General features: G+C 38.8%; 1 protein-coding gene across 3 annotated transcripts in view; it reads right to left on the reverse strand.

Moving 5' to 3' along the window:
* ap1g1 (adaptor related protein complex 1 subunit gamma 1) overlaps window positions 1-13468 on the reverse strand; it is a 32484-nt gene that overhangs the window by 18519 nt on the left and 497 nt on the right. For all 3 annotated transcript variants that reach the window (XM_061754607.1, XM_061754598.1, XM_061754589.1), the window contains exons 2-6: window positions 6457-6660; window positions 6244-6368; window positions 5912-6053; window positions 3655-3751; window positions 2304-2380 (exon numbers count right to left, since the gene is read on the reverse strand). In XM_061754607.1, the coding sequence (XP_061610591.1) occupies window positions 2304-2380; window positions 3655-3751; window positions 5912-6053; window positions 6244-6368; window positions 6457-6657 (642 nt within the window). In that variant the 5' untranslated portion in view covers window positions 6658-6660. The remainder of the gene's footprint in view (window positions 1-2303; window positions 2381-3654; window positions 3752-5911; window positions 6054-6243; window positions 6369-6456; window positions 6661-13468) is intronic.

The raw sequence follows: 13468 nt of genomic DNA on the forward strand, positions 1-13468 counted from the left end.
TCAAACTGCAAATCTCAAACCTTCTTTGTAGAGAAATATTTGGTTAGAACAGGTTATATTTAACTAATCGGACCACTTAGTGAAAATAAATGTTATTTTAGAAATAGATTTTGTTAGAAACCACAAGAAAATCAATTAATCTTCAAGTGCTCTCTTTTTGAGGAATACGGCATTTCATCTAAGGGTTACTGGTCTAACTGAAGTTGGGTAGATTCGCACATATTTTACAGCAATTGTGAGGATGGCAACAAACAACCCAAAATAAAACTGCCATAACTTAACATTAGCATTGTTACTTCAGTTTTAACTGCTCAAGAGAACATTACTACACAGCTGCACACCTAGGACAGACTTTGTAAATAAATGAAAACAACCTTGGTGACAAAGATTGTGAATACCATTAGTTCCTGTTGACCACACCTGTAGCAATCGTGAGAATTCACCCACAACAGTGACCGAATGAGTTGCATATTTGGTAAATCAGACTCAGGAGAATTGTATGAGGAATGTAGCTGACAAATGAGTCATCGTATTGGTACTCTTGATAACACTGACATTGTAATGATCACCGTACAAGATAAATCCAAATTAAAACAGATTTGAGGAAAAAAAAAAAAAAAAAAAGCACCATGAATTACAGAACGGATTGGTTACATCTCAGGTTGACTGTGGAGAGTGATTACTAATTACAGCATGCACCAGCTATGAGATCAGAATGCACTCTTACCTTCTCATTCTAACACAATGCAGGAATTGTAACAAGGACAAATGACAGAAAAAATATGAGGTAGATGTTAGGGAGTGGAAAATCATTCACTTTCAGAGAGCTCAAAATAAGTAGATCATGAACATGAGGGGTGGCGCTTCAGGCATAGTTTTTGCTGCATCAAGAGAGGACAGCAGCAAGTGAAATAGAGTACAAGCAAAAAAGACAACAAAAGAAACATAAAACACTGACGCACAATTCAGTAAAAATACCAGGTGTTTGCGTTGTCTTACAGTGTGTCCCTTAAGGGCCAGAAATACACTTGGCCACTTTTATTTGGTAGGTAGCGGAGAAGTGGGTATAGGGACATGGAATTATTATCTCACTGTGCTTTAACAGCTTGCCTGGTGAATCATTGCCTCTGTCATTTTAGTGCTGGGAGCTGTTAATCCAGTGTGCAGACATCCAGTTTTCTTCTACCGTCACACACACACACACATTTGTATCCTGCACGTGACCTAAAAATAGCTGGATGTGCATGTTTTGGCAATGCTGAGCTTTGCCATTAACTTTCTCTCACGAGTGTCCCATCTTAAACTGAGAGATGCAAATGTGAACACAAGGGAGTATGACACCTTAAAATATGACATGAGCTTACTAAATCCATAATCCAAAGTAAAACGCAGGCACTAAATACTGCTATTAGTAGAGTACAACCAACTTAATGTCTATATAAAGCAGAGCAGGACAGGGACACACTAGCATGCTTTTTATTAAGGCGGGAGCAACAGGCATGTGAGGTGCAGGTATTTTTTAGGGTCGCCAGCTTCATGTTCTACTATAGTACCGTAATTTCTCGTGTATAATGCAAATTGTTTTCCCCCAAAAAATTGTCAAAGTCAATAGTACGCATTATACATAGGTACAGGGGCAAATGGAAAAAACATTCACATTTTATAAATGTATGCTGCCATCTAGTGGTTATGAAAAAGCTGTACACTTTCATTCCCAAATGCCACCGCCACCTAGTGGTTATAATAAACATGTATCTTACACATTCATTCCAATATGACAGAGGTATGTATGACTGCATATATGTGCAGTTGTGCCCATAAATTCACATACCCTGGCAGAATTTGTGAAATATTGTTTTTTTTAAATTAGCTAACATTGATATGTCACCTTGTGTTGGTGATTGTAAATCTGCTGTCGTGGTACACATTGCACTTTAGTTTCTTTTTTAAGTGTGAAATCATCTACAACTTTGGACACTCTCTTGTCTTTTAAAGACTCTTTGCTCCTGGATTGCCGCCATCATGCAACCTTATTTGTACACCGAGTGGAGTGTGCGACTGGCATAACATTACATGTGGAAAAAGGATCCATGTGAAATTTTGAGGCAGAGATTTTGGGTAGACCTTTGTATTCAAATTATTAGCTATGCCATTAATCATTGCAGCCCTACTAAAAATACGCAGTGGTACCATTACACCAGCTTTGTTTGGTGGACTCTTAATGAGGAAAAAAACATCACACAGGCAGGCTCATAGAGCTATACTGCATAAATAAATCACGAGTTAAAAGATTGGGTTTGTACCTTTCTGAAGTGAGACAGCATGTCAGGACTTCTCTCACACATCTCAGTGAGGAGGACAACAGATGTATGGAGAACACCTGGGGGATAAACAAACTAGAGGTCATTACACTGACAAGATGGGGGGAGAAGCTGCATTAGTTGCAGCTGTAAAGGCATGTAATAAAACTTCAGATGGCGAGTTGGAGATGAATTTGAAAGTTTATCATAGCCAGCAGCCACAACAGTGCACACCATAATATCATGATGAGGCAGAAGACTAATCATCATGGTAGTGGTTCCAATCTATTCTATACAGCAGCTGTAGGATTACATGCTAATTGTTTCATTTGATCATTTACAAACAAGAATGCACATTATGCAGTAGGGGGGCTCATATGGTAAGTATGTAAGTGAGTGAGAGAAAGCGAGAGAATAGAAGAACGTCACAATATGCATATTGTTGCTGTCCAATGAAGTGAATCTCCACTTAATTTTTCTAATTAGATTCTCTGTTCGCCTACAAGTCGAATTAAATGTAGCCAAACAAACCAATGACAAAACATTTTACAAAGACATGTTTAGAATGAGTGCCTCTACTAACTACCAGAACCAGCTTTCAAACACGTACTTCCGCTTCAGACCACACCTCCCTCTTTCATTTTACCTTAGAGATGAGGATGAGACGCACAACGCGCAGAAGAGGAAAGGTCAATCATCATTCAAATGAACCTAGTGTCAAAAATCTTATATAATGAATGTGATGAGCCAATAATTAATAAGGAGGACAATTTCACTGATCTGAGTCCGCAGGTCAAACATTGATTACTATGACTGTGAATTACAGTGATTTAAATGTAAATGCACGTTCTTTGATTAAACCGTGAGCCTTGTGCGTACATGTCGTTTTACGTTGCTACCCATTATTATAAGCTGAAGAACAAACAAATAATTTGTCAGTCATTATTACACAGAACTTGAGAATGTCTATTTAAAATATTTTAAAAATTACATTTACGTAAGAGCATTTTGTCTAACGGTTTCATTAAAAATGCTGGTATAAAACAGTTTTTGTTTTTTTTAAATAACTCCAGGAAAATGTTTTTATTGTTTGTTATTCCTATTGGCGTAAGACTCTTGATACAAAGTCTGCAAGACAAATGCTCAATAGTGATCATTCAAATTACTTAACTGAATCAGTACTTTCATTTTTTATTTTTTTGTTTTGGGTCCATTAATCCTACACTGTACTGTAAAGGAGACACATCAAAAAGGACAGAGTACAGTGCAGTCAGAGCATGGCAGGAAAAAGGATGAGTGGCGCAGGGGTGAAGGGCAGGCACAAAACGCATCTTGACAAACTGTTTACACTAACCATGGTTCTTCTCGCTCAGCAGGTTTTTTGTGGCTGGAAGGAACATTTCCATAAGTTCGGGAACCTTTCTGATGACGTGAACTGCACACAGCGCCGCCTGTCAGCAAAACAAATATTTAGACATAAGACTCAGGAAATAAAACAAGGAGTTGAACCAAAAACAATATTCGACTTTAATTTAAAAATGTAATAACTCTTCAGCACATATGCAAAATACACAGGGCTGTCCATGCATAGTCAACATGCTTTGCTCCAGGTTGCATATTTCTTTCCCAATAATCATGAAAATTGTTTTGTTAAAATTATCTTATAATTACTGTAATTATCTTATGGTACATACACTTATGGCAGTATAAGTGGTAGAGCTAGCTAAAATGCAGTCTAAAACTTAAGTTCATCAATTAATAACTACACTTGTAAAGGTGCAAAGTGTGGTATTTTTATTGTATTGTTCTCTTGGTTGACTAAATTCCAGTAATTAGTGGAGCTGTCAAGTTGCATTTGATGGTTTAATTAGAGTACTAGACTAGACGGCAGCACATAACACCTCTGTAAAACATAAGACAATATAAGAAAAAGGAAAGGAGGGGTTATTGGAGAATTCCTGCTTGAGACTGCATTTATTTTACAACTCCAATTCCAATGAAGTTGGGACATTGTGTTAAACAAATAAAAACAGAACACAATGATTTGCAAATCATGTTCAACCTATATTTAATTGAAAACACTACAAAGACAAGATATTTAATGTTCAAACTGTTAAACTTTATAGTTTTAGCAAATAATCATTAACTTAAATTTTATGGCTGCAACACGTTCCAAAAAAGCTGGGACAGGGTCATGTTTAACACGGTGTTACAAAACCTTTTAACAACATTCAATAAACATTTGGGAACTGATTACACTAAATTGTTGAAGCTTTGTAGGTGGAATTCTTTCCCATTCTTGCTTGATGTACACCTTAAGCTGTTCAACAGTTCGGGGTTTCCGTTGTCGTATTTTACACTTCATAATGCGCCACACATTTTCAATGGGAGACAGGTCTGGACTGCAGGCAGGCCAGTCTAGTACCCGCACTCTTTTACTACAAAGCCACGCTGTTGTAACGCGTGCAGAATGTCGTTTGGCATTGTCTTGCTGAAATAAGCAGGGGCGTCCATCAAAAAGACGTTGCTTGGATGGCAGCATATGTTTCTCCAAAACCTGTATGTACCTTTCAGCATTAATGGTGCCTTCACTGATGTGCAAGTTACCCATGCCATTGGCACTAACACAGCCCCATACCATCACAGATGCTGGCTTTTGAACTTTGCATCCATAACAGTCCGGATGGTTCTTTCCCTCTTTGGCCTGGAGGACACGACGTCCACAATTTCCAAAAACAATTTGAAATGTGGACTCGTCGGACCACAGAACACTTTTCCACTTTGCATCAGTCCATCTTAGATGACCCAGAGAAGCCGGTGGCGTTTCTGTGTGTTGTTGATAAATGGCTTTTGCTTTGCATAGTAGACTTTCAAGTTGCACTTACGGATGTAGCGCCGAACTGTATTTACTGAAATTGGTTTTCTGAAGTGTTCCTGAGCCCATGTGGTGATATCCTTTACACATTGATGTCGGTTTTTGATGCAGTGCCTCCTGAGGGATCGAAGGTCACGGGCATTCAATGTTGGTTTTCGGCCTTGCCGCTTACAAGCAGTGATTTCTCCAGATTCTCTGAACCTTTTGATGATACTGTGGATCGTAGATGATGAAATCCCTAAATTCCTTCCAATTGTACGTTGGGGAACATTGTCCTTAAACTGTTTGACTATTTTCTCACGCACTTGTTCACAAAGAGGTGAACCTCGCCCCATCTTTGCTTGTGAATGACTGAGCAATTCAGGGAAGCTCCTTTTATACTCAATCATGGCACCCACCTGTTCCCAATTAGCCTGTTCACCTGTGGGATGTTCCAAACAGGTGTTTGATGAGCATTCCTTAACTTTCTCAGTCATTTTTACCACCTGTCCCAGCTTTTTTGGAACGTGTTGCAGCCATAAAATTCTAAGTTAATGATGATTTGCTAAAAACAATCAAGTTTTATCAGTTTGAACATTAAATATCTTGTCTTTGTATTGTATTCAATTAAATATAGGTCAAACATGATTTGCAAATCATTGTATTCTGTTTCTATTTATGTTTAAAACAACCTCCCAACTTCATTGGAATTGGGATTGTATGTAGACGTACCACAGTTTATCAACATACAGTTCACCTTTTTCCTTAAGTAAGAGTTGGATGTTTTCAGCAGCTTTTCAACCTCCCCTGCCAGGTCACGGCACATTTCTGAGGAGCCCATGCAGCCCAAAGTGCACAAGGCCAGTCCCTGGACATACTGTGTGCTGTGATTCAAGTCACTGAGGGACACCAGAGAATAATTATATTCCACAAATCTTAGGGTGCATCATTAAACAACTAAAACAGGTACATAAAAAAAAATTGACGTCACAAAAAGTAAAAACACTCCAGACACATTCTATGAAGAACAACAACAGATTTCACAACAAAGTATCTCATGGAAACATTGCGCCTCAGGCCGCAGCTTACTTCTTAATGCAATTTGTCATTAATAGATGAACGTCCTGCCTCTCGTCCAACAGCAGCATAGCTCCCAAATAACCTATTCGCTTGTCAGTAAACTTCTGGGATGCAATCAACTTCAGGCACTCAAGCTAGAAAAAAAAAAAAAACTAGGTTAGGAGATTTATAGTCAGGATATTACAGAGTGTCCATCAGTATAATATCATGCTGTTAACTTACTTGCCCAAAGTGCGCCGGGTAGCCCAACATGTGCATATAAAGGAGCTTTGCCACATTTCTGCAACGATATGTATTGTCCTCCTCTCTAAAAGATGAACGGATAGCAGCACACTCTTTCTGGATCATTTCGCGCTCCTCTGCCTGGGTCCGCGCTGTCCGGATAGTCCGGATCAGCTCCCGCAATCTGATCGGAGCTGGCATTCTCTGGAAAAGAGACAGTAAAAAAGGTTGGCACATTAAAAAAGTAGGTACACAACATAACATGCAACAAAATGCCCCAATGATATGATTAATAACTGACTTAAGAGCAGCCAATTGATATGAACGATTTCATTTTGGAGTTGCATTTCACAGTGCAGAGGGAAATATGAGACAAATTCCTGAACCCTTGATAAACGTCTGACAGCAAACAGGGTTCATGATGCATTTATATGTAGCATATGTGTTCAGTTTAAATTATCCTGTGATCATAAACACCAACACCCAGTCAAATAAAGTGGACAAAATTTGTTATTGTAAAACTGTATAATTATAACTTCACAGTTTTTAGCAAATGAACTATGAACCTAGAAACAAAAAACCTTTCAAAAATACCTTTCAACTGGTAGATTGGCCAAATGTAAGCAAATCCAGTGATTCCAACTGGATTTGTGCGCCGCAGAAGATGTGCCAAAAAATTCTCACAAGACCTCCACACTTATTGTGTGGTTACATACTTCCCCTAAGCAACAATTCGTCAAGAATTCCCAAAAAGAAAGTTGACCACGGACGGACTCTAGGGATGGGTATAAAAATCAGATGATTAATTGATCTTCTTCAGTGCAATGTGTACCACAATCGCCAATACAACGTATCCATGTTAGCTAATTTAGTATAGCCTAATACCGCTAGTTAAAACATACTGTAATGCCCGCGCAAGTGGTCAAGCATAGACAGCTGTTGTTGCACTTTTAATTGCTTTCTCCAACAAACAATAGGAAAACAAACACGTAAACAGCATATTCATACAGAAGCTGTCGATGACCACAACTCACCAGAGTCACTCAAGACACAGAACAACCAGCCAACTCTACCCTCTTCCTTCGCCGATGCCTGCGTCATTTACCGTGCCAGATCCCGCTTTTTAAAGCTATACACACTCAAAGTAGTGCTGGCTGATACGGCGATACATATCACGGGGACGATAGAAATTTCTATTGTGCCATTTCTACTGTATCGTTTCCATCTTTATTTATTTGTTTTTAATTTTTCCGATTTTCACAATGTATGCTGCAGGGCTGCAATGAGTCGTTATGTCTCTGGGAACCATTATTAATTTGTAAATCTCAAAGGGCGCATGTACGGGGTACTTTTAACGTGACAGAGCGCGGTTATGTCACCTCAGCAAGGGAAGAAGGACACGGAAGCGGCCATATACGATTGAAGGAATTGGAATGCAAAAAGAATAAATATGCAAGAAAAAAAAAAAAAAAAAAAAAAAGAAAATGGCAAAAGTGTGGCAGCATTTCCAAGTGAAATGATGAGCCATGACAACTATGCCCACGGCTATAACATGACTTCTTCATAAAAACATGAAAAAGTGAGTAGTCAGAAGCTGGCTAGTAGACAATACTGTGTGGTGAACAAGGAAGTGTGGTTCACTCTTGCTTGATGGTAAGATATCAAGGACCAATGGTGCTTCATGTGCTCCAATATACAGGTACATTTCAATGAATTAGAATATGGCAGAAAAGTCCATTCAATTGGCTGGCAACTAGTTCAGGGTATGCCCCGCCTCTCCCCCGAAGTTAGCTGGGATAGGCTCCAGCAGCCCGCGACCCTTGTGAGGATAAAGCGGTGCAGAAGAAGAGAAAAGTTCATTAATTCCAGTACTAATACATTACATGGGTTCATTAAACACCTGGGAAAATACTTTCCAGAGGGCAAATTCCTGCTTAGCTTGTACATTGATTGTTTGTTACATATCCTAGTTTCTAGACATGGTGAATTTTTAGTTTTAGTTTGCTGTAAAATATAACCTTTAACCGAGCAAAAATATTGTTTATCCGAATACTTGATTATTCGATAGAATGCTCACTAGGATACTCAATTACTAAAATATTTTATAGCTGAAGCCCTAATTGCACCACTACTGGATGCATTTCTCATTTGTGACAGGTCTGTTTAAGGTCACATTCAAATAAAGTGAGAAAATGTAAGCAGTCATAGTATGTTGCATAATTTTTAATAGAATAACTGAAAACGTATTATATCGTGGTATATTGCTATTGTGATATGAAATGGCCCATATCATGATAGATTTTTTTCCATATCGACCAGCACTAAGTCCAAGTCACAGATACTACAGTACAACGTGAGGCTAGTGACCTTGAGTGGACAGAAATATCTGCACCTAACATGCACGTTACTGTGTCAATAATGCCAAATCAATTATTATCTTATCAATCGATGGGATAATTGGTAGAATACGCAATTCTAAAACTATTAGCCAAGCCTGGAAACAGGTCTCAACAACAACTAGTAAGCTGTTGGTACTTTATTTTGTAATAGGAAGAGGTTTAAGCAAGCTTCAAGCTCAACATCTTTTCTGCTATTGTTTTTGTTTTGTTTTCCCCCCAACAATTGTTACAAGGTTTTTAATGTTAAATGTTTAAAGCCACTGCTGTGAAAAAATACTGTACTATTGTGGAATAAAGACTAAAGATCAATGGAAGCTGGCCAAATGGCACAAGGAACACAACATGCATGTAAACCTGCTAAACTAACAAAAAGATTACATAATATTTTAAGCAACTTTTCACAAGTTATTAGTTTATATAGACAACCTAACAATAGGCTGCAACAAAATGTCAAAGCCGCTGCAAGGAGGAACAACTGTTGCTCAAAAGCAAACTGTCGAGTGTGATACAACACCATTCCTATAAGTTCTTTACAAAAGGGGTTTGAGTCTCTTGCTGATGGTTACAAACACAAAATCCAGCCCATGCCAAGAGCTATTTTAATTAAAAATTCCTTCTGGATGCAGAACAAGGGTACATTCTTATATTTGACATTGTTTTTATATTCAATACTCTTAGGCATTGTTAATAATGTCACTGTTGTTACTTTCAGGGCTAACCTCAAGATGAGTGAGGCAGCATTTTGTCTGTTCAAGAGGCAGTTCAAGTTCTGTACATCAAAAACATTGTGAAAGTGATATGGATGTCTTGAATGTAAAATAGCATAGTCACGGTCGGCCGGAAACCTACGTCCAAGTTTGGTCAATAGAGTTGTCCCAATTCGATTATGTGATCAGAAATCGGGGTCGATAAAGTAATTTTCAGCTGATCGGTATCAGGATTTTTTTAATTTTCCCATTTTTTGCTACAATTTCAAACTGTTCATATGACTGTCTAAAAGTTTTATTAAAGTTCAGCTTGGATTGATTGGTCATGCCTCCACAGTGAGGTGCAGGCTTGACCAATCAACCCTAAACGCAGCACTCCCCCAACCCAAAGAAATTGATACCCATGTGATTAATTACCTAAAATTGCTCACTTATTTCCACTACCAGTATTTAACATTTTTGTTCTGAAAATGGCAATTTACTTTGTAAATCTCATGGCAAATACAAATAGAGGCTATTTTTGTCTTTACCAACATGTACATTCAATGTCAACTCCATTGCAGACAGCTGGGAGATTTGGGTGTGTCACAAAGTTGTGTTCCTCGAGGACCTATTAAGAACTTGAAATCAGGAGCTGGAGTCACCAAAAAGGCTTTGTGTCCCATCACGCAAAGCAGATCACATAGCAATAGTGTGAGAAACCAAGCGCACCTGAGGATCTCTTTATAATGTCTAACAGTGGCATAAAGTGTATGCCTTGCAACAAAAAAAGGGAGCCATTAAAACTAGGAAATAATAAAGAGCTTAGTATATCATAATAGGGCTTTTTAGGTGACATTCCATGTTTGATGGGCATCATCATCGCCCCACATTCTTCACAGCTAACCCTCAAATCTCACTAAGTCCTTTTCAGAAATGTAGTACTGTAATCAGACAATCTATTCTGACAACTTTCAATAATAAAACATGCAAAAGCTCTGGAACAACCATCCTAATGAGGTAAGGCGCCAATCACATAGTTATGTTGCTCATATGGGAATAAGATGTAGGTACTGTGAAATGTTCCAAACAAGCTTTTCCCCTTGTGAGATTTGTTGTGCTAGATTTTCTTTCAGGGCCTGATACCAAGAAACAAGCTTGCCAAAGCTTCCCTTTGCCACTGGGAGAAGTCAACCTGCCACGTATATCGTACTACAAGCGTCAACAACAGATTAAACAGGCTTTGAAAATCACATTCTTGAAAATTGTGAATTATTCATTATTCTGAGTACACATTTGGGTGTGGGTGGGGTGTGTAAAAGTTGTTTCAAAACCTCTTCTATCACAGTTCAATGCTCATTCTTTGTAAACTGTGCACAGTGGAAACGTTGGTCTCAACGACCCTTAGGTTGTCGTTGGGGATGCACCAACGTCTTTACTTATACTCCAGCGTGAGTTTTGTCTAAGTACACCAGTTTCCTACCACATCCCCCCAAAAAATGCATGAATGATTGTCTGTATGTGCCCTGTGATTGCCTGGCAACCAGTTCAGGGTGTACACCGCGCCTCTCGCCCGCAGTTGGCTGGGATAGGCTCCAGCATACCCACGACCCTAATGAATAAGCGGTGTAGAAAATGGATGGATGGATGAGTCAATTAAATTAGTTCCACACACATTGCCTTTAAGGTTTGATGATACTAGTTATAAAAAACCCTGAGTCAAATGTAAAATGGATGTTCATAATTTGGACACACTTTATTTAAACGACGCAAACGTTATGACCCGATGCAGATAAAGTATTTTTTTCCAGACATCTCTCACATTTAACAGTGCTACCAAACTTAATATAAATAATATTAATATTAAGTGGATTAAAAAAAAAAAGCAAGCCAAGATTGAAGATCCTTTTCTTCAGCAAGTGTCCTTCAACTGCATGCCACGTGACTACTTTTTCCAGTGATCGTCATCTGACCAAAGTGAGCAAAACCGTGGCTAATGCTAATGTTGCTAAGTGCTGAAGCGGGGGAAATGTGGCTAGTACGACTACTAACCCTGAAATTGCGGAACCTCAAGCGCATTTAGTTCAGCAGTGTGGGAGCATTTTGGCTACTCGGTTGAGAACAGGGAGGGAAATTGTGGAGTCAACAAGACCCAGACATTTAACCGTGAGTGCTTATAAAATAAATAAATAAATCCCTAAGTCACGGGAAATGTCAGCGAGTTTAAAAAAATTATAACCGATCAAGAGATGGAGCAAAGTTGTCTATTTAAATGACTTGTTCAGTTACTGTATATACTCAATTGCTCCAAAAAATATATTTACAATACTGTATCTTTGTTCATCTATTTATGCCAGTGAGGCATCGTGACAGACGGAACAAATTAATGGTCTTCTATTCGATGGGAGGAAGTAGATACAGTAATTAATGTATCCACTTTTTGTGACATTTTTGTTTGTTGGTGTGAGATTTTTCAATTGTAAAATATATGCCTTGGCTCCATAAAGGTTGGAAATCACTGCTCTAGTCAGATCAAACCAACATTACAACATGACAGAAGTAATGGGTGCTAACTTACTGTAATTAAATTACTTCACACACACCAAAACTTTAGAGCATGATTCAACAGAACGCCTGCATGTTCGCTTACAACCGTTAGTGCTAGCACTGGCTTGCTAGGCTACGTAACGTTTTGTTGCCTGCTTTCGAGCAGTATCGTATTAAAAGTACATGATACCTCAAGCAAACCTTAAACGAACATCCTCTCCCAAGCACCGGTGACCACAAACACACATTTTTCCTCATTTTGTTCTTATAAACACACGGCGCGATCCATTATTGCTGTCGTCACCATGGTAACGAGTGTATCCGGTCGCGTTTGAGCTGACAAGATGAAGCCCAGTGATCGTAAAAAACGGGATGCGTCGGTATCGGAATACAAGATTTTATTGCAGTAGTCTGACATAGTGCAATCGTGAAAGACCAAATTTGTCTAGTAGTCTTATCCGGCCGGGCATTACGTGTTGTCTATCCCACACCGCCGACGTTTTTTTGTTGTTGTTTTTTTTAACTTTATTGGTGGTCAGATATTTACAGTACTACGCCAAAATACACGCGACAAGGCTAAAAAATAAACTAGCTTTTGGATTCAAATATACTGTACGCAACGTGGAATAAATGTCTTTTGCTGAGCGGATCGGCAAATTATGACAAAGTCGATCAGCCGATCAGCATAAAATGCTAATTATTGGCCGATAGCGATTAGATCGTTATAAGGGCTAATTGATAGACCTTCAACAACAACTTGCTGATATTCATTTAAGTAGAGCATGGACGAAAACACAGGCAGTCTTTTTATTTAAAAAAAAAAAAAAAAAAAGTCTTGTATCTAACCGTGAGCTGGAAATCGAGATTTTAATCGAATCTTGACTTTAGTGTTACGTTACAGACCTAGTGCATAATGTTACAATGCCTTACAATAATATTACATGCACTTTTAGGAATAAAACCTGACTTTAGATGAACACTTGGGCCTATTACGCCACTGTATATGAGTGTTGGTGATTATGGTGACCCTTGGAGAGCGTCATATTTTTTTAGGTGGTGTAAAAAGTTTGAGAACCACTGTAAGGGTTACATTAATCACCAGCTACCCCAATTGCAACGTTGCTCTTCAGTGACACAAACGACACCTACACATTTCGAATAGCAAGGAGCTAACAGGAGTAGACTTCAAAGTTGCCACTGGTGGAATAAGGTACGTTCACCTTGACTGACATTATGCGGCTGGGCGAAGGTTGGGTCCCAAAACATTGCCGAATGAAACGGAGAGAGGCGATCACGGTTGGGAAATGTACACCTGAACCTGTCCACGGGATATGATGCGGTTTTAGGCCTTCTTTTGGATTATCAAATCCACGTTTTCGT

Source organism: Phyllopteryx taeniolatus, chromosome 2, assembly GCF_024500385.1.
Source record: "Phyllopteryx taeniolatus isolate TA_2022b chromosome 2, UOR_Ptae_1.2, whole genome shotgun sequence".
In the NCBI taxonomy this organism is placed as follows: domain Eukaryota; kingdom Metazoa; phylum Chordata; class Actinopteri; order Syngnathiformes; family Syngnathidae; genus Phyllopteryx; species Phyllopteryx taeniolatus.